The sequence below is a fragment of the Mytilus californianus genome, unplaced genomic scaffold (genome assembly GCF_021869535.1).
Source record: "Mytilus californianus isolate M0D057914Y unplaced genomic scaffold, xbMytCali1.0.p SCAF_15, whole genome shotgun sequence".
Taxonomy (NCBI): Eukaryota; Metazoa; Mollusca; class Bivalvia; order Mytilida; family Mytilidae; genus Mytilus; species Mytilus californianus.
In genome coordinates, this window is record NW_026262637.1 from 24859201 (window position 1) to 24887072 (window position 27872).

General features: G+C 30.9%; 3 protein-coding genes across 7 annotated transcripts in view; all 3 read left to right on the forward strand.

Annotated features, from left to right (window-relative positions):
- The window catches only part of LOC127725733 (uncharacterized), a 39167-nt gene extending 19406 nt beyond the window's left edge, over positions 1–19761 (forward strand). For both annotated transcript variants that reach the window (XM_052232947.1, XM_052232948.1), the window contains 4 exons: positions 2908–2949; positions 5568–5621; positions 14608–14646; positions 17655–19761. In XM_052232947.1, the coding sequence (XP_052088907.1) occupies positions 2908–2949; positions 5568–5621; positions 14608–14646; positions 17655–18409 (890 nt within the window). In that variant the 3' untranslated portion in view covers positions 18410–19761. The remainder of the gene's footprint in view (positions 1–2907; positions 2950–5567; positions 5622–14607; positions 14647–17654) is intronic.
- The window catches only part of LOC127725729 (phytanoyl-CoA hydroxylase-interacting protein-like), a 188126-nt gene that overhangs the window by 142939 nt on the left and 17315 nt on the right, over positions 1–27872 (forward strand). The gene's annotated exons all lie outside the window — the stretch shown is intronic.
- Positions 1–27872, forward strand: part of LOC127725730 (uncharacterized) — a 262471-nt gene that overhangs the window by 126777 nt on the left and 107822 nt on the right. The gene's annotated exons all lie outside the window — the stretch shown is intronic.

The window sequence follows — 27872 nt, forward strand, 5'->3', positions numbered from 1 at the left end:
GTGATGAGATGATTGAAGCTGTCAATTTTCTCCTTGATACTATTTATGAACGTTTCGGCAACAAAGTTTATCGACAGGTTATAGGTATTCCTATGGGCACCAATGGCGCCCCTTTAATATCAGACTTGTTCTTGTACTGTTATGAATCACAGTTTATGACCAAACTCAGGAAAGATCCGTCTAAATTGCTTTTAATTGATTAATTCAACAACACTTACCGTTATCTTGATGATCTATTTTCGTTAAATAATCAAGAATTTTCTAAATATACTGCCGAAATTTACTCAAAGGAACTTACTTTCAATAAATAAAACATAAACGGTAATAACTGTCCTTTTCTAGATTTAGATTTTTCAGTTTTACACAGGAAACTCTACACAAAAATTTACGACAAAAGGGACGATTTTTCGTTCCCTATTGTTAATTTTCCTTTTTTGGACGGTGATGTTCCTTTGGCACCATCTTACAAACACAACTCGTTCGCTATGCCCGTGTCTGTTTTGACGTTTTGGATTTCAATGAACGTAATCTATGTATGACTGGTAAATAATTAAGTCGGTATTTCGTTACCATAAATTACTTCAAACCTTTACTAAATTCTTCCATAGATATAAAGATTTTGTTTTTAAGTCTGGATGTACCCGTAGAAACTTATTTCAAACGAGATAGCACATCCTAATTTTTATGGAGATGTTGTTTACCGAGCCCGGAAATTAAGATACGATCCGGGTAAACTTATATATCCTTTAAATAAACTTATTCTAGAAGGTTACCAATTCAACACTGTAATTAGATCTTTGAATATTGTTTTTATTGGTATTAATATTGATTTTGTTATCAGTAAATTAAAATCAAACTAAATATTATTTTATATACATATGCACATGCATGTCTCTACAATCTGTCGATACCTGTATATTGTCATTGCACAAGCTCATGTTTTTCTCTGATGACTGTTAATGACGTCTTTACACTAAAGCCATTGGATGTTGGATGTGTACTGATTGATATTTTAGTCTTAGATGCATGATTTTTCTTATTAGTTGTTATTGGCTTTGAACTATTAGCTGTCAGTTACTGCGAGTACTCTCAGATCTGTACTTAGTGTCTTTTTGTTGTGGGGATGTATAAGTACCCTTCCACCCACACTCTGTGTTTTTGTTAGATGTATTTCTATTTGTATCCATTTGATGAGTTAAGCCTTTTTCAACTGATTTTTGTAGTTTGTTTTTATGTTATACTGTTACACAACTGTCCCAGGTTAGGGGGAGGGTTTACGCCTTCAAACTAGTTTAACCCGGCCACATTCTGTATGTGCCTATCCCAAGTCAGGATCCTGTAAATCAGTGGTTGTCGTTTGTTGCTGTGTATCATATTTGTTTTTCGTTCATTATTTTGTACATAAATTAGGCCCATAGTTTTCTTGTTTGAAATTGTTTTATATTTGTCATTTCGGGACCTTTTATAGCTGACTATAAGGTATGGGTTTTGCTCATTGTTGAAGGCCTTACGGTGACCTATAGTTGTTAATTTCTGTGTCAATTGGTCTCTTGTGGAGAGATATCTCATTGGCAATCATACCACCTCTGACAGTTTGCTGAAGTGACTTCCCCATGGAGGCCTTAAGTATAGGTTGTGTTCATTGTGTTTATACTATTTAAAAGAAAATATTGTGCAAGCATTACAATGTTATATTATTGATAAATCTATTTCAGATATCAGCACAGTTACTTGTAACAAAAGTTGGACAAAATTGCTTCAACAGAATCTTTTAATTTTCTGCACTTTAAAATAAACCGTGTTTAAAACAAATGCTATTAGAAAATTAAAAAATTATATATTTTGTTACCATAATAACAAAAATTTCATAATACATAAAATGTTAACATAAGAAAATTATTAAAAAGAGAAACGGGGGCCTCGGTGACCGAGTGCTCTAAGTGTTCTTACTACTGTATCACTAACCTGTCAACACTGAGGTTGTGAGTTCGAATCCCGCACGTGGCAGGTTCGCTCGACTCCAATTTTAGTTGTCAAGGATTGTCATTTTTCCTGCCGAAGGTCGGTTGATCAATTTAAGAGAGTAACAAATAAACATAGTTGTTTTTTTTTTCTCTCTTTTATGTGTACATTTAATATGCAATATCAAAAAAAGAAACAAATTAACAATACATCTTCAGACGCACGAAATTAATAAAACGCTATTTTCATTTACAAGCACTGGGTCAATACCATTTCTGGCGAATTGTATGTCCCCGAAGGTATCATCAGAACAGTAGGCAGTTCTTCGGTACTGACATGATTTTTCTACTATTCTCAATTTCCTGTTATTCAACGTACTACACAAATTAACAGTATCTAACTGAACTACGATTTTATTGGAACATGGAAAACGGAATGGAAACTGTGACTTAGAAAAGTTAATTTATTGTTCTCTTCAATATCGAAAAGTTCAACCTAGTGTCGCTATTCCCTTAATGGCGATACATTCCTGATTAATAACTGTATTCCGTGTTTTCAACTAACCTATTCGATATTATTTACACTATTTCATGCAAACAATTGCTTGTATTACAAAAAAAATTTATTTTGATGTTCTTTTCAACAATCTCGTCTTCTTTTTCTCGATTGTGACATTACCTATAGTGACTTATTAACGGATTTAAACTTGCTTGAACAACAATGGCAACTATTTTCTAAACGTTCGAGAGAATGAAAACAGAAATTCAGGAAGATTACGATAGCTTTAAAAAAACATGTACCGTACACGTTTTTCATTTCCCGTTAACTTTAATAAATTAAGTCAGTGTATAACAACAAAAGTCCTCGAAGATATCAGACAAAATGTCTTATTGCCTATCTGATATAAACATTTATTATTCAGTAAAATATATTGACATTTTGTAGATATGCAGAAGAACAATATGGCACATCAATCATCATTTTATGGTAAGATTTACCAGTTACATGAACACAGTGCTTTTTGTATGTTTGCAGCTTAATATCATAGTTTTATTTTTTTTTTAAATTTCCAGAGTCATACGAATGTTGATTTTGATGTTATTTAACTTAACGAGTTTGATCGTCATTACTGCATGAATTTTTAACATTCCTTTTCCTTCGATACGTTTTGATTTTTTTTACCTTCGTGCCTTAACCAATTGGAAGACCGTCATACACATACATGTATACATAGAAAATATAGGGAATTAAAAGTCCGGGTGTTATATCATCTATAATTTTTAAAACTGTAAATAGTGAACAAGATTTGCATTTTTGATGGAACATACCTAATTTGTTCATCAATATATCAAAAGACTAACAATTCGAAATTTGTAGTTTAAAACTCAAATTGTATGACCCCAATCATAATTTTTATCAGTGTTATTCCTTTTTTGCAAAAACGTTAACGATTCTGTATGATTTAAAGATTGGACTCAAATACATAAATTTTTCTTGTAACATAAATTATGATTATTCTTCAGATGTATGCATCAACAGTTCAACATATTAATAATTAAAAAATAGAGAATATATATATGAGAAAGAGTTGAATTATCGACCTTCTGTGCTATAATCGCAAATTTGGTAAAATTCATATTAAGAATATGATGAAAATAAACATATCATTTCTCAGACCATTTTTTATTACCCTATTATTGAAGTTTGATAAAAATAATAAAAAAAAAAAACGTCACCTGCAACTAAAATTCGGTGAAAGTAATATAAACGAAGTTGTTAATCTATACTGAAAAAGTAAAGGAGGAAAAACATCAGAGCCTTGGCGCACCCCCCCCCCCCCCCCTCCCCCCTTCCAAAAAAAGAAAAGAAACACACACACATACACTTACACGTTTATAGATGGACCTACATTTCAATGTAAGTGTTTGATTTTTATGTTTGCATATTTATGTGATATATAATTTTCTAACCACCTAAACAATTTCCCCCGAAAAAACAGCTTTGTACTTTTTAATCAGACCTCGTTGCTACATGTACCACTTATCAAAAGCTATCGATATATCACACAGTTACTATGTAAAGCAATGAACTAATATAAAAATGGCTTTATGCTTTACATTTACATTACATAACAAGATATTCATATGTTGTAAATTTCTGTCTGGAACGGTTATCCCATAACTTGGCGGCTGGTATCTCCAATGTCCGTGAGAATTTTTTGTTATCTAAGTGTCAATCGTCGTGTTGTATGGGAAATCAGGTAGAGCTGGATATCCGATTAATGCCTGAAGTAGTAGAACCAAATATAGCTAGGTTCAAGGGCGTTTCGGTTATAAGAAATCAAAGAGGAATATTTTCCCGATTAAAATGTTATTTTAGCAGTCTGTGTAGACCGAACAACAAAACCAGACATACATGTAACGAACGATATCAGTAATAACAACATATAAAGAAGCCCAAGAATTAAAGGATTAAAAATATCAAAAGATACCACATAGAACTAACAATTATCGAGTAATAAGAGCAAGTATTGTCCACTGCAGGTAATGGTAAGTAATTGTAAATTATTGCCCAGACTGAAACAGTGGATAAATAATTAAACAAATAAAATTATAAATATCCAGTCCAATCCAATTACAGGGTTTAAACACTAATATCTAAATTTAATCAAATTCCGAAATACTTTTATATGAAATGAAAGCCAAACATGAAACAAATGAAATTATAAAATGTTCATGAAAACACAAATCAGTCCTTACCCCCGGCTTAGTATATTACTCGGATTTCGATTGGCTAATGACATGATGTTTAAAAAACCCATAGCCCAAAATTTTGCTGACCCATATACCTGGGTGTTGCTACTTATAATCCCGGGGAACTTCACGCGCGTTTTCCTAAGTTTCGTGGTTGTTCCCAGTGAAAAATTGAATTCTAAGATTATCCATGATGTCGGTAATTAGATATGTAGTCCACTAACGATTTTATTATATTATGCCGATCATTGGCATTCATTTCAGTAAAGACATCACTTGGCAACCACGTCGTCAGTGAACGGGACTACTGACCTAGTTATGCAAATGACCCATGTCGACGTCCCGCCTTCTATGACGTAATGCTCATTGAGCGTTAAAATTTATTTTAGTTTATCTGTCTCTGGATTAAAAACGCCTTATATTTGACTATCTATAGGGTTCTACCCAAGGTAGTTAGTAGTCTACATCCCGTAAAAAATATGTCCAATTTTGAAATTTCAATAAAACTTTTTAAAACAATATAAAAAAATGTTGCTTTCACGTTACACTTTGTGCCCAAATTTCCCTCAAAATCTCCCGATTTGGACTAAGATTAGGGATTAATTCGTTATCTACGTTCATATCCGTATGTATGGGCTTCGCCTCAAGGTGTAATGGGTTGAAATATCCAAATCCACGGATATGAACGTCGATAACTTAAATATATCATATGTCATATATCACCCCGATCATAAAACGATATAACTAGTTTTAAATGTTAATCGTTAATTCAGATAAGATTCTGAACTTTATCAATATTTACGAAAGAAAATAATATATATCAGATGTGAATCATTTTTGTCTTTATTACAGGGTTGTTACCATTACCAGATTACGACACAGACGATCTTTATGAAGAATTACCTGGTAAATCAATTTACAAGACCATGCACCGTAAAAATATAAATATGTATATTTGAACATATGTTTGCATCTGTAATTTTCGTAATGAAAGATTTGATAAGTCACATTACTGGCATTTATAAAATGTATAATAGTAGACTAGATACTATCGTCAAAATGTTCATCATGGATTTTACTAGAATGAGTTTTTTCTGGACGGTCTTTATTGCATAATACAGATGTTATAAATAGTAGCGTTTATTTCGTCACGATGCATAATTACATTATTAGTTGTATTATAAAATTACGGCCTTCATCAAAATGTTATATCTAAAATTATTAAATCGAGTCTTCAATAATAATTTTGATATTAAATTTTGATGAAAGCCATAATTATGTTATTATACTGAAATAAAATGTGATGGGATAAACAAGTTTTATATGCGCACATAACTTCACCTTTACCTATCTAGAAATCTTCCGTATGACATAACAAACGAAGTCCAGAATGCAGTTAATGAGCTGTCCATTATAATATATAATTCCTATGACTATCATCTAGTTCCAGTTAATAATATAGAGGGTTCAACGTCTATCGGAAAACTGTTCCCACAAAGCGTAAAATGTGCATAACTGTAAAATATTTACTCGTGTATCACTTAGTAAACCAACAAGTACTTGATTAGTATTTCTTCACCGAGTTATTATCCATATCCTGAACACAATAACAATTAGTCGAGTGACATTAACCACACAACTTCATTTTTAATGCACCCTCCTAACATACGGCTAAATCATATACCATTCGAAAGCATATCATCTGTACTATCTTTTTTGCCCGGTCGTCAAATATTCGTACGGTTCATTGTTTGTCAAATCGCGATGAAAGGTCAAGGACGGACAATTTCTTATTTTACGTCAGCATTTTTGCATATTCTGTATTTGAGATAATAAAATTCTGTATGGAAATGTAAAAACTTTAAGAACAGAGACTATCTGTCTATTATCAAACACACTTTAAAATATCAATGACGTATTTTGATTAATAGCGCCTTTTTCCAGAAATAACAGTGAAAATGATAAAAATGAATGAAAACCAAAATATTTGCCTGTGATTTAATTGTTAATTACCATAAAACTAGATAACATATTTCTTTTGGTGCTAAGAAAGTTTTTGGAATCATCATATTACTGCAATCACAATTCTTGCTAATTACTGTAAACCAACTTACTTTCGCGGATACTTTATTTCGCGTAAAGCCCTTTCTAGCCCACTTTGCGGCGATTTGATTTCGCGATTTTCAAATTCATTTGATGTAATTGAATGTGAGAAGATCAAATTTTCGCGTTAATTTTCTACTCGCGAAAGTCGCGAAAATAAATCGCTCGCAAAAATTAGTTGCTTTACAGTACATAACCAATCATAACAACCTATAGAGTTGCCCAAAATACAAGCATCTGCAAAAAGATTGTTTTTTAGCTGTTTTACGTGAAAAAAAATTATGTATGAGGGCAATAATACACGCGGGATTAATGCTTTTAAGGGGAATTTAGGGAGCTAATTCAAATTTCAATATTTAGTTGAGTTGCCAGCCTGTTAAACACTCTTTTGTCATTTCTTGTTATTTTGTTTGTTATTTCATGATTATCATTAAAAGAAATAAAGGACTTTATATTTAAATATTAAGCTAGGCCCCAAAAAAAACTAAATACATAAATAGATAATAACTTAGTTTCAAAGTAAATTAATGGAAAGTTGAATTGCAAATATTTCTCTTACACAAATCAGAAAAAAAATGTTTTCTTGGTTGCTTCAACTACATCATACATTGATGAAAAAGTTAAAACTATTATATTCTAGACACTGAAAATGTTCTTAGTGTCTGTCCTTAGTAGGAAACCCTATCAAACTACGCAATGTTCTAGTAAAATTTGACATGTTGCAGTTACATGTTGTATTTTGCAAAACCTTTTGTAATTTATGGTCCCCAGTGCTCTTCAACTTCGTACTTTATTTGACTCTTTTAACTTTTTTTTATTCGAGCGTCACTTATGTGTCTTTTGTAGACAAAATGCGCGTCTGGCGTACATCATTTAAGCCTGGTATCTAAGAGTTTATTTACAACCACTGGGTCAATGACACTGCTGGTGGGGGTTTCCTACCCGAGGATATCACCAGCCCAGTAGTCATGACTTCTGCGTTGACATGAATTAACACTGATATGGTCATAGCTATAAATTAACTGTTTACAAAACATTGCATTTTTACAAATTCTACGGCTTTTCTACCCCTGGGAGTAGACAACCTTAGCTGTATTTGACAAAACCTTTTCAAATGTTGAATTGGATACTCAATGCTCTTCAACTTCGTACTTTATTTGGCCTTTTTAACTTTTTTGATTCGAGTGTCACTGATGAATCTTTTGTAGACGAAACGCGCGTCTAGCGTACAAAATTTTAAACCTGGTATCCATGAGAAGGTTTTTACATTGACTAACAATCTATTTCTTTTGATTTGAAAATTCTAGCAATTCGCAATGATTATAGTTATGATTAGACTTCCTAAATAGTTAAATTATTACATATAGAATAAATAGCTATAAAGAAAAAATACTGGGTATGTGTCTTACCAACAATTCGACCAATTATCACCAATATAAAAAAGAAGATGTGGTATGAGTCCCAATGAGACAACTATCCATCCAAGTCACAATGTGTAAAAAGTAAACAATTAAGAATGTTTTGTAAACGTAGGCAACCTCTGACAAAACATAGCACTTTTCATATTGCTGCGTTAATAGATATAAGAAGATGTGGTATGAGCGCCAAAGAGACAATTCTCCATCCAAGTCAAAATTTATAAAAGTAAACCATTATAGGTCAAGCCCAGCTGTTGTTGACCTGGCATCGATTTTCGGTTGATTTTCACACTTTATTTTTATACTACAGAAGAACAAGGTAAATTCTATTGCGCTATTCTTTCTAATCATAAAAGTCACATAAATAAATTGGTTGCTAAAATTAGTTGATTTGAAGTATTGTCATTCCCAAAACTAACTTAAAACCTTTAAAACTTTATCCAAACAATAACATGAATAAGTAAAATCGTTTTTTTTACATTTCAATGCTTTGCATGTTATAATCTGTTCGTTTGGTTTTCTAATGGTGAGAAGATCTCATAACTGCAATAAGTGCCTGTTATTATTTGACCTTTAAAAAACATACAACATTTTATGTTTAAATGTGAGATAAAGAAGCTTTACAAATGAGATCACTTACAATCAGGACTGTAATGGTGAATTTGAATTCTAACATAAATGATTTGTGATGTAAAGCGTGTGGTGCAAACAGTATTTATTCGAATATTGAACGAGAATAAACTTCTTAATATGTCTTTCACTTTCGACATCGAATAAAATATCTTTCGATTATATATACCTTGTATGTTCCTTACTCACTTTTATTACCCCATTTTTAAATATGGTAAATTATTTTCTCTTGATATTGACAACAATCGATCTGTTATCTAAACAATGAAAAGCAAAATGATCCATATATGCAGATGGTGGTTTCAAGAGCAACTGCAAAAGCTTCTTTAGTAGGCTGATTCCTGACCAGTATTATATGAATTGCAGTTAGAAATGACGAAAAAATTTCTTTCACCTTCAACCCATTTCCCTGACGTCAGTCTATTGTTCTTACTGTAGATTATTTTTTAAGAATCAACTGACCATAGTATTAACTTAAGAGAACTTATATTATAACTTTAAACTTTTAACTTACGATCTTTTATCCTCTCAAAAACGAGTGGCATGTGTAGGATTCGAACCCGCGCGAATTTTCTTCATAATCAATAGAATCTTTAGTCTATGCATGATACCACTAGACCACGATGGCCGACATCAATCATGATATGAATAGTACTCTTAAATCGCTTAATTGTCAATACATGTCATTTAACTGTATTTCTGTGTAATTGATAACTTGCCCTTGTAATCTAATGAAATATATATATTTTGGTTTGTTCATGTTTATTGAATTTGTTTTGTTTTGGGTGTTATTTTTGTTTAAAAGAGATGAGTTAAAACTACTTCTTTGACAGTAAAAACAGAAACAAAATCATCGCCATTTTATGAAAATGTAATATATAATACTTCTACATGTTCTAGGATTAAAACAAAATTTTGGTCCAGAAAAAAAATTACTATTGAAAAAATTTCATTCCGGGTACAAGATTCGAACTTTGCACTGTTAATGAACAGCTTGATGGTAAGTTTATAAAATCAACATAATTATTCATTGTACATCCGTAGCAAGAGCAATTATGATGGGGAATTCAGAATGCGTACCACAAATAAAACTAGTTTATTTACCGGTGAACGATATATGCCAAATGTAATAACGTTAAAATAATCTTAACTTAATGAAACGGAAACAGTTTAAACAAAATTTAAATATAATTGTTCAATTTAAATCGTAAGCACATAATTTTAATACTTTAGGAAAGCAAAATGAATTTGAGCATTATGAAAAGGCAGATTTATGGCATCTATGCTAATAATACTTATTTGATTAAGAACGGTGTTTAGTCTTCAATATACCAAAACATATTGCTAAATATTATATATATAAATTTTGAAGGTTCTAAATTTTGGTAATTAAAATTTTTTAACTTTTCAAAACAAGATAAATAAATTCAGTATATTAATAAATGTCTTTTTGAATAAATTAAATATACCAAAATCTATTCAATTTGAATAATTTGTAATGATTAAACATTAAATGAAATATGTATATACAAAAATAAAATATCTGGTGTTAAAAAAGGGAGCTAACACCCCATTTAAGTTATCTTAAACTTATGTTAACTTGTCAAATGTCTAAATATAGATGCGAACCGTGTGGATATAATCATTTCCAGCTATTATAGAATAAAAAGACAAAATACGAAACTATTTTTATGAAATATCGTGGATTCATTGTCAAAACGTAAAACAGACAGTCGTTTTACTAGAAATGGTTTAAGCTAGAGAATTGATAAGAAGTAGTGGATTCGGAAACGATAATCAACTTGCGACTAAAGTCGCTCGTTGATTATCGTTGACGAATCCACTACTTCTTATCAAATCTCTACTACATAAACGATAAATCTATTTTATTTTTAACATATAAATATTGATACATAAAGAAATGTTTTGCTTTTAGAGCAATTTAATCATTTTTGAAAGATTTTTTAAAATTGCAATTTTCTCTAATTATTGCGCAATTAACATTTTAATGTGCACCTGATTTAGAATTCTGGTATTTTGTTCTATTATGTCATATGATTTTAGAAAAAAAAATATCATAAAGAACCAGCAAAGATCATTTTGTTTAATTGTTTAATTATTACGAAATTTTTGAATGTTCATTCTTGACCTTTGACCTTGAATTAACAAAAATTGCACCGTACGAATTATTGACGACCGGGCAAAACAGAAAGTACAGATAATAAGCTTTCGAATGATGTATAGTATAGCCGTATGTTAAGTGGGTGCCTTAAAGTCGTTAACTAAGCGTCTTTTTGAAAAATGTCACTCGTCTAAATAGGTCTCATTAGGATGTTATGATATATTTTGGGTGGCAGCTCGGTGAAAAATTGACTAATCGAGTACTCGTTGATTTGATCGAGCGATATTCGCATACTTGTTTGGAAAAATATCTACAAAATGGGAAAAGAATAATACGCCGTTTACGCATTCTTGGTCGTAGCTTAATTGACGTAAATCCCTGAACATTATTATCTTTGGCTAGATAATTATAGTCCAAGGCATGATCTACCGTAATTTATAATATGGCAAAGTCCTCTCGACCAATGAAATTGTAGATTTTGATGTTCCTCAATTGTGCAGAATGAACGTAAATCATGTTCTTGGTAAAGGATTATCCTATAATTGTTTAGGCATACTTACAGTTCAAAACAAAGACTTTCTATAAATGAGTTACAACTGCCCCGAAGCAAATTTATCAGCTTGAAAGGATTTAAGATTGAAACTGACTAAAAGTTATATTTTGAAACAAACAAGAATACAAAATAAGATTGAAGTTAACTAGTGCAATAAAATTGGTACCGTTAATGACTTATGTGAATATTTAAAGCTTCAAAAATACAGTAAAAACTAAAGAATATCACAGCAATGCAAAAAAGAAAACGAAATTTTTAAAATTAGACATATTCTAGTATTAATTCCAATGTACAGGAAATTACGTTAACTTTTAAATTTCATATCATTTTAAAATGAATTTTATTTGAGCATTTAAATGTTAGTGCATTATGTAATATAAGATTTAAAGAACTGGATTTAAATATTGGCTGTGGAATAAGATTTATTGATTTGAACTGTAAATAAACAAAAAGATAATTCCTAGCTATCATATTATACAATTTACATTCATATTCACAATTGGAAAACTGATACAAATGTCTACAATTTCATCGTACTGTTGTGTCATATAGCGTCTAAAACACAATTTATCAAAATTTCTCAAATTTTAAGAAAATCCTCACATCACTAAGACTTTTAATAAATGAAATGCCTGTAAAGGAACTCTTGTATTCATTAAAACATTGCACTGACAATGAAACTTATTCTAGATTAAAACCAATCAAAAAGTAAAATAACAAATAAGTAAAAAACCGAAAATTCAAAACGGAAAGTCCCTAATCAAATGGCAAAATCAAAAGCTCAAACATATCAAACGAATGGATAACAACTGTCCTATTCCTGACTTGGAACAGGCATTTTCTTATGTAGAAAATGGTGGATTAAACCTGGTTTCAAAGCTAGCTAGACCTGTCACCTGCATGACAGTCGCAAATAATTCCATTATATTGACATATCAAGAGATCATTTGAACCTCGAGCACTTTACAATATTGTAAGTTTGTAAGAGAATGATAATCCATTTTCATTTTCGCTAACCCTCGTACTAAATCCTGAATAAAGGGATAACCATTCTCTTACATATACTAATAGCTCAATCACTACATGTACCAATTAAGTGAACAATTATCTAATAATCAATGAAATAGAAACCTTTTGAATATAATACATGATTGTAGGCCTATAGTCTAATCAGATCAAACAAAAGTTACTTTTTATATTCAAATTCTTTATTAACTTTGAGCCTTACGGCTCATCAGTATATTTAAATACAGTACATACATATGGCATATTAAAAATCAATATTAACAATATGTATAAATAACAATAGGTGACGTCTGAAGTTTCATGTTTACAAAATTTCTTTACAATAAACTGTTTGATTAAAAGAGAAATGTATATATTTTCCTAAGTTACAAATCTGTTTTGTGTTTTCACCAGACAATAATTCTATTAACTTAAAAGTTGATGGCCTAGACCAGTTATATTTTCTGATATATTTTTTACGCAAATCAGTATATCTGCTACATTGTAGGATGATATGAAATTCATCCTCTATCACTCTTAAATCCCAAAAAATACAATTTCTTTCATTGCTTGTAGTACCAACATAACGTCCAGTTTCAATGCAAAGGTTATGTGAAGACAAACGGATCCTTGTTATACATTTGCGAAAATGTACAGAATTTCATTTCTGGAAATAAAATTGCAAACTACATTTGTTACCACATACTTATATAAACACACTTTGCAGAAGAGTCTAATAAAAAATGTAACTCTTGTTTAGCTTGATCAAACAAACGCTGTCTTATTAAAGGTACATGTAAATATGAACTGTCTGCATTCAGCAACCACTGATTATCTAACAAATTATTCAAACCAATATAAATAAGATGTGGTATGAGTGCCAATGAGACAACTCTCCATCCAAGTCACAATGTATAAAAAGATAACAGTTATAGGTCAAAGTACGGCTTTCAACACGGAGCCTTGGCTCATACAGAACAGATATTAATGTAAAGAAAACAAATGTCCAAAGGTATTATATGATAACATGGATAAGAAGTCAACGATGTGATGCCCGATTGTTCTTTTTAACTTTATTTTGTTCTTCGGAACGATATTTCGCTCTAATATGGTGCAACTTGCAGTTTGTAAAGTATTTCATAACGGAAGATTTCGGATGCATTTTAAATGACAATTTCGCACACAAATACAAAACGTTTTTTAAACTATGATTATTTAGTGATTTCTATTGAATTCTCGGATAGGCGTTCTCCAAAAACAAAGTATGGAAATAACGGGACAGTGTCTCAACAGGAAACTGATAAATCGAGTATCATTTTAGAATTCGATACTACCTAGCGATACTCGAGTACTAGTTGGCATCCCTTTTATATATAATAATAAGTTATTTCTAAATATTGTCATGGGGGTACTTAACGTTTTATGCAGACGTTTCGTCTGCAGTCTATCCGCTACTGTTCAATCTTGTTTTCGAAGAAGCAGTTTGTCGTTTTGTACATCTAAGTTACAGCTTCCGGACATTATCAATGCAAATATAATTTAACAGCATTCACATTGTTTGAACAAAACTGACATTACCTTAGTGGATATAACTAAAAAATGATAAAAACATCTGAAGATGACTAAATAATTCATTGGTAATTTTTCAGAACCTGTTCGATCAAAATTGTCATATCAGTGATAATCATTTATGCAAAAAAAAAGAATTGCATACAAATTTTGCAATTTTACCTGTAATACAGGAAAAAAATTTTCAGTACCATATCTGCATTTAATTCATTATTTTTGTAATTGATATGGGCGGAGCTCTTTCGGATCTGAAATGGTATAACATATTGTTTTTCTATAAATATTTCTACGTGTCTGTTCAGCTGGTACGCCAATGCAGTATTTCTTATTGTTGAATAAAAACTTTTCTCTGACTTTTTTTCAGATGCAATAATCTGCATGATGTTTGAGTGTTCATTATAATACTGTCTTTTTAAACAATGTTTATCATATTTTTGTGCGCAAGGAATTAATATAATTTCCTTCTGTTTTTTTTTTTCTTCTTTTTAATAGATAATTCACCTTCAAAAGAAGAAATCAAAGGAATGAAAGGTAAATCATCAATGTAGCTTATATTTGTAGCTTGCTATGCGATATTGGTTTTGCTCATTGTTGAATGCCGTACGGTGACCTGTAGTTGCTAAATTTTACGTCATTCTAAACAAGAATTCTTACCGTTAATTACCGTTTTGAATTTTACTGATGTGCCTAATTTACAGCGTAGCGCTAAGATGATTGTGGAACTTAAATCATTAAATTGAAAGACCTTCTCATTGCATGGTAAAGAAACCACGGGATGTCATAAATGATTTCAATTCTAAGAAAATGTACGAATATAATGACCAAAACATTTGTCATCCATCAGCATGATCAGACAACGGCATTTAAAACAGAGATCCCAATGTTGTTTTGACAAGAAAAGGTTAGGTTTTCATATTGAATTAAAATTACCTTTACTGAGCCGAATCATTTCTAACATTGCGCATAAAACATATTGTGACTTTAGGCAAGAATTATTGTATATCTTGAAATATAACATACCACAAGCGAAGACAAGAAGTCATATTAGAAGAAATTGCGATTACCGGACTTGGTTTATAAGATTTTAAAAAATATTATTATGGATGTTCAAAGCAAATTGGCTCAATCAGAGTTCCGACGATTCTTTGATCATAATTTTTTGGTACTTTTGGTGATCTTGCTACAAACTACATTGATTAATACGAAAGATCAGCTATGGACGATCTATCAAAACTTCAATGCGCAGAAATAGAAATCGTAATTTCATTACTTCACAATGTAAAATGTGGGGTGGTTAGACCGTTGTTGGGGGTTGAAAAGGCTATTAAAGAGATCAGATGGGGCTGAATTGCAAAAGACAGTTAAAGATAATTTTGAAATGAGGGTAAGGGCGAAATTCCTTCTCTAGTTTTATTTTGCAATACTGTTTTTGAATATCAAACGGATTTAGAGCCCATTGTCCGAATCGACGACAATCAAACAAACTCTCTATCTTGCTTACCTTAAGGACATGTACAAAGTTCATGAAGATTGAAAGATTACAATGGATCATTTATCTTGATTCTCGTTTCAATTTTCAATATTCAATTGACAATTCATTTGCTCTGTACATACCGAAATTAAATATTTGACGGAATTCTTTTGAATAGTATCTGCATCTATGCATAGCCTAATTGGAGTCAAAATGCATTGACCTTTATAAACCAATTAAGCGGTATTTGGTTGTGTTTTGCAATACATTTTGAGTGTCAAGAATGCACGTTGAGCACTTAATTTGCATATGTCAAAGAAAAAATGTTTCAAAATATTCCTCTCAATGGCATCGGTATCTCTATACAAATTTCTTGAAGCTTGAAAGATCCGAAAGGTCGATCCAACGCCCTGGATCCTTTTATCTTGAAATTTCGTCGATTTTTAATATTCATGTCACACTTTGGGTCTCCCGTACATATATGTAAAACAAGAAAACAACAAGGGAATCTTTTTAATAAGATCTGTATCAAAACCTTTTTAACTGTAGGCCAAATTTTATTGACATTTAAAATTCGTGAAGGTAATGTGAGCATTTCTTATGTTTCTAGCTGAATACAAATATTTTAATACACTTAACACATGGTTAAAAAGTAAGAAGATGTGGTATGATTGTCAATGATATAACTATCCACCAGAGACCAAATGACATAACTTTAAGAATCTGCATTCAATTTAAGTTATATATCATTTCTTTTACACATTGTTATTTTTTTTCGCTTTAAAAACATCACGTACAAATACATTGCCTCAAGTGAATAATTATATTTGGTAGCATACAAATTAATTAAAACATTATCCAACTATGTGTGGAAACCTTTGTATTTGCTATCGCTTCAGAACTGTCGGCATCGAAGTTCAAGTATAAAGTTGATTGTGTGGAGCTTTAATAGATAAACGTTTAGTTTAAATTATAGCAGAAGTATATCTGTTGGGTTGTAAATGTATAATACTAAACCTGATTATAGGATAAATAAGCAATGGTCATTCATTGTAGGAAAATATAACATTTATTTGCACGAGCATTATAAACATGAAGAAAAGCAAGGCTCGCCGAACTTTTCTCCTGTATCGTTAAGAATAAAAAATAAACGTAATTTTACTGGAATGTACGAATATTGTTTTTAGTCTGCAATTTGCCATTTACGCTTATAAAAAGCGTTTGACTTCCCAAACGTTGAATTTGATAACAAAGATATCGACATGAGTCATTACCAACTGATGTTTTCAGTTTGTTTTTATGTTGTGTTGTTACACCACTGTTCACAAGTTAGGGAAAGTGTTGATTTAAATCTCTTTTTGTGATATCATATACATGCACATACTGTTAAAATAATACGCTACTCTTTGGCATTTACACGGAGAAATGTCCTTTGATAAATATCACACATGCGTAAACGACAAGTAATCCTTTATTAGTCTATAGTTCAGTCGTTGTCGTTTGTTACTGTCTGGCATATCTGTTTTTCGTTATCTGATTTATTTTTTAAATCTGACCGTTAAATTTTTCGTTTGAATTAATTTATCGTTTCGGCGCCTTTTATAGCTGACTAAACGGTATGGAGTTTGCTCATGGTTAAATGCCGTATGGTGACCTATTGTTGCTTAAATACGCTTCATTTTGAATCTGTTGTATAGTTGTCTGTCACATTGGAAATCATATCATATCTCCTTAATTTATATGGCTAAAACGTGGACCCCAAAGTGAGTTGTGACAGTAATTTGAATGTACATGTAACTGTTCACTTTCAACAGAAGCAGGATACCAGGAGTCAATATATGTATACTATATTTATATCGCTTCAATTAATTTGTATACCTGTATGTGTATAGTAAAATTGTCGATTGCACGATAAATATAAGTTTTCACTATTTAATATATTTAAAGTATATAAAGTACATTTTAATTATTATGTTTGTTGGTGTATCTTTTTTTTATCAAATGTTTTGGTTAATGATCATTACTGAAATAGTGGTAAGAAAATTATAACTTCGTTATTGTTTTTTAGCTCAAAGATGGAAAGAGAAAGTGAATTCCCTGGCCCGTGTAAAATCAGGAGATGCTGTTTGTTTTAAAAGGACTGGAGGATTATACAAACATCATGCACTCGTGTCTGCTGTAAAATCAGGGAAGAAAAGGCTGAAAATAATAGAACTTTCAGGAGACAGTATAGACTGTATGCTTGGGTCTTCTTCCTCGTGTGGTAAGGGTAGTGTATTTGAAACAGCAATTGATTTTGATAAGTGCTCCACAATGTATAAATATTACTACAATACGGAAAGGAAAGACGGTCTGCACCCAGTAGATGTTGCTAGGATATTTTTTGAAGAAGGGCTTCCAAATGATTACCACGTAAAAAGCTTCAATTGTGAACATTTTGTAAGTTATTGTATCACTGGAATTCCGTTTTCCAAACAGACTCGTTCTACAAATAAAGAAGCTGGGCGCTTGCTTGATGAAATCGTGAAAAAACATCTCGATGGAAGTTTACAAGACAAAAGATCTAGCACAACACCACCACTTCATAAAACCCCATACTTGTTAATGGATGGGTGTAATACTGCCTATACCAGCGTTATGCCAGGATATATCGGAACAAACAGATATTCTGGATTGCAGCGTAGATCATTTGCACAACGAGACAGTACATATTCAGGATACATGGAACTCGACTACTTGGATCCGTGCTATGAGGATATTTCTTCATACTATACAGTTTCGAACAACAATTCCTATTATAAAACTGGCGGTTTTATGTATTGAACTATGCACCAAATGGGATAAATGAATTGAGGTGGTTCAATGAAGCAGTTCTACCCGCAGAAGCTATATGTGTTATTTCATTTGGGATGTATAACAAGGTACTCCCATCGGTTTGAATACTTAATTTGTATCTAGTTCAAGACTAGTATACCCTAACTTTCCGTCTATTGCAAATAATTAACTTGTATGTGGTTCAAGATAATAGAATCCTACAACTCTAACTTTTTCTACAAACTGTGTTTGATATACAATTTGCGTGACGTTCAAGATTTTTGAAAATAACACAGCTAATGGTGTCGTGTTACATCACGCTGATCATAGAACTGAAGTTTATTTGTCATCCGAAATATTTGTTGCATTTTGTATTTATTGTTTCACATTTTTTATTATTGTTTTGATACCCGTGTTGTTGTTGTTCACTTTTCTGACGTATATCTTATTTATTATTTTCTTTGCTGATGTTTTTAGATTTCTATTTGTGATATTTTAGAAAATAACTGTGCAATATCACTTTTCTATCTGCCGTTTTCAGAGTTTTGGAAATACAACTGAACATGTAACTATGCCTGGACGAATTAAACAAATCAGTCAGAACATACAAAATAATAATTTATTTATATATTTATATTTGTATATAAATTGTAACTATATTCAGATTTTTATATATAATTAATGATAACATATATATATATTTGGAATCTCTCTCTCTGTGTGTGTGTGTGTGTGTGTGTGTGTGTGGGGTTTTTTTTAACAGTGATCATGCTAGATTTCAGATTAGTTGATAACTTGTTATTTAAATGTTTAGTCAGTGTGAACAAACTCATTTATGTGAAAATTAATTCAAAATGAAATATTCTGCTTTGTAGCAAGAAAAAAAATTCCGTGACCTCAATTTTTATTTTCATTTTATCAAAGGACATTATGAGCACTATCAACTCATATTTCATCTTAAAATCATATCGTTTAGTTTTCTTTATATCTCACAAAATGTCCATGTAAAACCGATACAAAATCTGACAATTTGAAAAACGTGTAGCTTTATTGAAAAATCTATGACCAATAATTTTTATTATATTCTTGAAAAAGCAAGATATTAACTATACATTTTAGCAAATTGTTAAAAAATGTATCGATTTTAATCTAACTTATAAGCCTTTGTTATTGCCTAGTTTTGATTAAGATAATGTTACAAGCATTACGGGATGTATCATAAAACCATTAAATATTATAAATCTATTCACGCAAATTTTCTAACTATTGAGAATAAATTATGTAGTCTGGTCAATATTATTTTGAGTCAAGTAATACGTCTTATCAAATTTATGCTAACAAACGCAAGCGTATTAGCCTTACGTGTTTAATTGTATTCCCTTCTTTGTGTTTTTTTTTCAAATATTTGCATAATTTTGCAAAATTTTGTCTTGATTTACAATCTTTTGCAAAATCTTACAAATATTAAGCATAGTTTTTACGTAGTGTTTCCTTTTGTTGCATGACTCCATAAACTTTTATGTTTTATTCCAAACTTGTTAGATACAGTTAAAAATAAAACATAAAGCAAGACTTATGATTGAAATGATTAACTTGTTTTTTATGTTTACTGATAAGACTATCGTATTTAATGGCAATCGTAGCTCTATATGTATGTCATTCAATAAACATAAAGTAAGACTTTTTTTTAATTCAAGAACTAAATCATGTTATAAAGAGCTTGGAATAAACAGCACAACTGGTAATCCTACATATTTAAGGAATGCCTGTAATATTTTTTCTGTCTATGAAGAAATAACATCAAAAATGTGATGCACACTGAATAACCCGCGTAGCGGGTTATTTTAAAGTGTGCACCACATTTTTATGTTATTTCGAATAGACAGAAAAAATATTACAGTCATTTCTTATAATTTAATTCTAAATTCCTTTTTAAACCGGAGTAAACCATGAAAAAACGTTGATGACGTCACGGTCACATGACAAAATTATGTCTATGAGCTGATAAACAAAACAACGTCAGCCAATCAGAAGACGCGTTACATCCAAAATTAAATTATTCTTTAACATCATTTACAAAGGATGAAAATTTACAAAACCATAAATCTGACCTTCTTTCTTTTGGTATTAACATCAAAGAAAACAAAGAAAATTTACCGTCATTATACTGGATACCAAAACTTCACAAAACTCCTTATAAAGAACGATACATAGCTGGATCATCAATATGTTCGACTAAACATCTTTCTAAAGTGTTGACTACTATTCTTTCTACAGTAAAAGATGGCCTTCAAAAATATTGTGGTGAGATATATTCTACCAGTGGTGTCAATCAGATGTGGATTCTCAAAAATTATAAAGGTCTACTGCTAAATCTTAGATCACAATCTCTGCAATTTTGCAGCAACATTAAGAACTTTGATTTTTCTAAGCTTTACACTACAATCCCCCATGATCAATTAATAGATCGACTTCCCCATCTCATTAAACAGAGCTTTTTCTATGGGAATCGTAGATATAAATTTCTTGTTTTGAGTTATAATCATTCTTATTTTGTGAAGAACCACACTGATTCTATCAGAAAATACACTGATATAATCAAAATGCTGGACATTTTAATCGACAATATATTTGTTGAGTTTGGAGGATTGATATTTTAAAAGACAGTCGGTATTCCAATGGGTATTAATTGTGCACTCCTACTGGTTGACTTGTTGATGTACTCGTATGAAGCATAATTCATTCAGAACCTTCTAAAAGACAAAAAGAAAAAGCACCTTCCAAAATTCTTTAATTTTACTTTCAAATATATAGATGATGTCCTATCACTGAATAACCCATATTTCAGTCAGTACATGCATTTCATATATCCCAGTGAACTTGAAATTAAGGATACTACTGATACAAGAAGATCTGTTTCATACCTTGATCTTTTCCTCAATATTGACACAGATGGACGACTTCACACTAAAATCTGTGACAAACGAGATGATTTCAACTTCCCAATAATCAATTTCCCATTTCTCAGCAGTAACATACCCTCTGCTCCGTCGTATGGTGTTTAAGAAGTCCTGGTATCCTGCTTCTGTTGAAAGTGAACAGTTACATGTACATTCAAATTACTGTCACAACTCACTTTGGGGTCCACGTTTTAGCCATATAAATTAAGGAGATATGATATGATTTCCAATGTGACAGACAACTATACAACAGATTCAAAATGAAGCGTATTTAAGCAACAATAGGTCACCATACGGCATTTAACCATGAGCAAACTCCATACCGTTTAGTCAGCTATAAAAGGCGCCGAAACGATAAATTAATTCAAACGAAAAATTTAACGGTCAGATTTAAAAAATAAATCAGATAACGAAAAACAGATATGCCAGACAGTAACAAACGACAACGACTGAACTATAGACTAATAAAGGATTACTTGTCGTTTACGCATGTGTGATATTTATCAAAGGACATTTCTCCGTGTAAATGCCAAAGAGTAGCGTATTATTTTAACAGTATGTGCATGTATATAATATCACAAAAAGAGATTTAAATCAACACTTTCCCTAACTTGTGAACAGTGGTGTAACAACATAACATAAAAACAAACTGAAAACATCAGTTGGTAATGACTCATGTCGATATCTTTGTTATCAAATTCAACGTTTGGGAAGTCAAACGCTTTTTATAAGCGTAAATGGCAAATTGCAGACTAAAAACAATATTCGTACATTCCAGTAAAATTACGTTTATTTTGTATTCTTAACGATACAGGAGAAAAGTTCGGCGAGCCTTGCTTTTCTTCATGTTTATAATGCTCGTGCAAATAAATGTTATATTTTCCTACAATGAATGACCATTGCTTATTTATCCTATAATCAGGTTTAGTATTATACATTTACAACCCAACAGATATACTTCTGCTATAATTTAAACTAAACGTTTATCTATTAAAGCTCCGCACAATCAACTTTATACTTGAACTTCGATGCCGACAGTTCTGAAGCGATAGCAAATACAAAGGTTTCCACACATAGTTGGATAATGTTTTAATTAATTTGTATGCTACCAAATATAATTATTCACTTGAGGGAATGTATTTGTACGTGATGTTTTTAAAGCGAAAAAATATTACAATGTGTAAAAGAAATGATATATAACTTAAATTGAATGCAGATTCTTAAAGTTATGTCATTTGGTCTCTGGTGGATAGTTATATCATTGACAATCATACCACATCTTCTTACTTTTTAACCATGTGTTAAGTGTATTAAAATATTTGTATTCAGCTAGAAACATAAGAAATGCTCACATTACCTTCACGAATTTTAAATGTCAATAAAATTTGGCCTACAGTTAAAAAGGTTTTGATACAGATCTTATTAAAAAGATTCCCTTGTTGTTTTCTTGTTTTACATATATGTACGGGAGACCCAAAGTGTGACATGAATATTAAAAATCGACGAAATTTCAAGATAAAAGGATCCAGGGCGTTGGATCGACCTTTCGGATCTTTCAAGCTTCAAGAAATTTGTATAGAGATACCGATGCTATTAAGAGGAATATTTTGAAACATTTTTTCTTTGACATATGCAAATTAAGTGCTCAACGTGCATTCTTGACACTCAAAATGTATTGCAAAACACAACCAAATACCGCTTAATTGGTTTATAAAGGTCAATACATTTTGACTCCAATTAGGCTATGCATAGATGCAGATACTATTCAAAAGAATTCCGTCAAATATTTAATTTCGGTATGTACAGAGCAAATGAATTGTCAATTGAATATTGAAAATTGAAACGAGAATCAAGATAAATGATCCATTGTAATCTTTCAATCTTCATGAACTTTGTACATGTCCTTAAGGTAAGCAAGATAGAGAGTTTGTTTGATTGTCGTCGATTCGGACAATGGGCTCTAAATCCGTTTGATATTCAAAACAGTATTGCAAAATAAAACTAGAGAAGGAATTTCGCCCTTACCCTCATTTCAAAATTATCTTTAACTGTCTTTTGCAAATTCAGCCCCATCTGATCTCTTTAATAGCCTTTTCAACCCCCAACAACGGTCTAACCACCCCACATTTTACATTGTGAAGTAATGAAATTACGATTTCTATTTCTGCGCATTGAAGTTTTGATAGATCGTCCATAGCTGATCTTTCGTATTAATCAATGTAGTTTGTAGCAAGATCACCAAAAGTACCAAAAAATTATGATCAAAGAATCGTCGGAACTCTGATTGAGCCAATTTGCTTTGAACATCCATAATAATATTTTTTAAATTCTTATAAACCAAGTCCGGTAATCGCAATTTCTTCTAATATGACTTCTTGTCTTCGCTTGTGGTATGTTATATTTCAAGATATACAATAATTCTTGCCTAAAGTCACAATATGTTTTATGCGCAATGTTAGAAATGATTCGGCTCAGTAAAGGTAATTTTAATTCAATATGAAAACCTAACCTTTTCTTGTCAAAACAACATTTGGATCTCTGTTTTAAATGCCGTTGTCTGATCATGCTGATGGATGACAAATGTTTTGGTCATTATATTCGTACATTTTCCTTAGAATTGAAATCATTTATGACATCCCGTGGTTTCTTTACCATGCAATGAGAAGGTCTTTCAATTTAATGATTTAAGTTCCACAATCATCTTAGCGCTACGCTGTAAATTAGGCACATCAGTAAAATTCAAAACGGTAATTAACGGTAAGAATTCTTGTTTAGAATGACGTAAAATTTAGCAACTACAGGTCACCGTACGGCATTCAACAATGAGCAAAACCAATATCGCATAGCAAGCTACAAATATAAGCTACATTGATGATTTACCTTTCATTCCTTTGATTTCTTCTTTTGAAGGTGAATTATCTATTAAAAAGAAGGAAAAAAAAAAACAGAAGGAAATTATATTAATTCCTTGCGCACAAAAATATGATAAACATTGTTTAAAAAGACAGTGTTATAATGAACACTCAAACATCATGCAGATTATTGCATCTGAAAAAAAGTCAGAGAAAAGTTTTTATTCAACAATAAGAAATACTGCATTGGCGTACCAGCTGAACAGACACGTAGAAATATTTATAGAAAAACAATGTGTTATACCATTTCAGATCCGAAAGAGCTCCGCCCATATCAATTACAAAAATAATGAATTAAATGCAGATATGGTACTGAAAATTTTTTTCATGTATTACAGGTAAAATTGCAAAATTTGTATGCAATTCTTTTTTTTTGCATAAATGATTATCAATGATATGACAATTTTGATCGAACAGGTTCTGAAAAATTACCAATGAATTATTTAGTCATCTTCAGATGTTTTTATCATTTTTTAGTTATATCCACTAAGGTAATGTCAGTTTTGTTCAAACAACGAGCGACTTTAGTCGCAAGTTGATTATCGTTTCCGAATCCACTACTTCTTATCAATTCTCTAGCTTAAACCATTTCTAGTAAAACGACTGTCTGTTTTACGTTTTGACAATGAATCCACGATATTTCATAAAAATAGTTTCGTCTTTTGTCTTTTTATTCTATAATAGCTGGAAATGATTATATCCACACGGTTCGCATCTATATTTAGACATTTGACAAGTTAACATAAGTTTAAGATAACTTAAATGGGGTGTTAGCTCCCTTTTTTAACACCAGATATTTTATTTTTGTATATACATATTTCATTTAATGTTTAATCATTACAAATTATTCAAATTGAATAGATTTTGGTATATTTAATTTATTCAAAAAGACATTTATTAATATACTGAATTTATTTATCTTGTTTTGAAAAGTTAAAAAATTTTAATTACCAAAATTTAGAACCTTCAAAACTTATATATATAATATTTAGCAATATGTTTTGGTATATTGAAGACTAAACACCGTTCTTAATCAAATAAGTATTATTAGCGTAGATGCCATAAATCTGCCTTTTCATAATGCTCAAATTCATTTTGCTTTCCTAAAGTATTAAAATTATGTGCTTACGATTTAAATTGAACAATTATATTTAAATTTTGTTTAAACTGTTTCCGTTTCATTAAGTTAAGATTATTTTAACGTTATTACATTTGGCATATATCGTTCGCCGGTAAATAAACTAGTTTTATTTGTGGTACGCATTCTGAATTCCCCATCATAATTGCTCTTGCTACGGATGTACAATGAATAATTATGTTGATTTTATAAACTTACCATCAGGCTGTTCATTAACAGTGCAAAGTTCGAATCTTGTACCCGGAATGAAATTTTTTCAATAGTAATTTTTTTCTGGACCAAAATTTTGTTTTAATCCTAGAACATGTAGAAGTATTATATATTACATTTTCATATAATGGCGATGATTTTGCTTCTGTTTTTACTGTCAAAGAAGTAGTTTTAACTCATCTCTTTTAAACAAAAATTACACCCAAAACAAAACAAATTCAATAAACATGAACAAACCAAAATATATATATTTCATTAGATTACAAGGGCAAGTTATCAATTACACAGAAATACAGTTAAATGACATGTATTGACAATTAAGCGATTTAAGAGTACTATTCATATCATGATTGATGTCGGCCATCGTGGTCTAGTGGTATCATGCATAGACTAAAGATTCTATTGATTATGAAGAAAATTCGCGCGGGTTCGAATCCTACACATGCCACTCGTTTTTGAGAGGATAAAAGATCGTAAGTTAAAAGTTTAAAGTTATAATATAAGTTCTCTTAAGTTAATACTATGGTCAGTTGATTCTTAAAAATAATCTACAGTAAGAACAATAGACTGACGTCAGGGAAATGGGTTAAAGGTGAAAGAAATTTTTTCGTCATTTCTAACTGCAATTCATATAATACTGGTCAGAAATCAGCCTACTAAAGAAGCTTTTGCAGTTGCTCTTGAAACCACCATCTGCATATATGGATCATTTTGCTTTTCATTGTTTAGATAACAGATCGATTGTTGTCAATATCAAGAGAAAATAATTTACCATATTTAAAAATGGGGTAATAAAAGTGAGTAAGGAACATACAAGGTATATATAATCGAAAGATATTTTATTCGATGTCGAAAGTGAAAGACATATTAAGAAGTTTATTCTCGTTCAATATTCGAATAAATACTGTTTGCACCACACGCTTTACATCACAAATCATTTATGTTAGCGCATTATTACATACTGATTTAGTATATTATTTGTTTTATCAAATATGACTGAAGTTTTATGTTGTGGAAGATTGATTACCCTTCCTGACCAACCTCAATCACCACTGGTTTAAGGTAGTGTTCGTACATTTCGTGTAGTGTTTTGAGAACTGATGTTTGTCTGTCCTACTTTTTTTCGCTTTGTTCATGGTGTTATATGTGTGTTTATCGGAAATGTAGGAATCATCTTGTCCCTACGCCCATTTGTGTTTTGTTCTTTTCATTCATATGTCCATCCATTAGTCTAAAAACATTGTAATGAGCAATACTCCTCTTACATCGTTTGGTAAATTTTAGTGAAGTTCAAAGTTTTAAAGTGCACATTTGCATATTGTACAGGAAGGGATTTTATTCATGATAAACACATTCAAATAGAGTTAATTAGCAATCAATTCAAATTCACCATTACAGTCCTGATTGTAAGTGATCTCATTTTTAAAGCTTCTTTATCTCACATTTAAACATAAAATGTTGTATGTTTTTTAAAGGTCAAATAATAACAGGCACTTATTGCAGTTATGAGATCTTCTCACCATTAGAAAACCAAACGAACAGATTATAACATGCAAAGCATTGCTGCTGTTAGTGTTAAAGTGTAATGTTGACTTAAGAAGTGAGTTCATTTACCAGTAAAATACAGAATTTTTAAAAAAGACGACGTAAAGACAAACAAGTTTACCAAACAATTTGTTCACTATGCCTGTGTCTGTAGTCGGGTCTTTGATTTCAATGAATGTAAAGTTTGTATGACTGGTAAATTATTAAGTCAGGAATTTCGCTACCACAGATTAATTTAAACTTTTACTTAATTCTTTCATAGATACAAAGATTTGATTTGGGAGTATGGCTGTAACTATAAAAACAAATTTGAAAATGGGATATCACATCCTATTTTTTACGGTAATAATTGAATAAAACAATACAATACAGTGATATGAAAGCAAGGTTGATTTCTACATCTAAGAATTATAAATGCTGAAAATGCGCGGATGCGACTAGACATAGATAAAATCCTATGTTTTGATTGTCTCATTTCTAAGCATGATAGTTTGAATATTGATCTGTTATTAGTTGCTTTGACTGAGAAACTAGACAAAACATAAGAAGAACGAGCTGCATAATGATCTGATGCCTATTAAAAACGAAACAGAAAAGAAGCGCAGTAGCTGTAAAGATATATACCACAAATACGAGACAAATTCAATGCCAAAACTGCGATTCCATATCTCCATCAAATGTATAGTTTAATAAAATATGCAAAATAA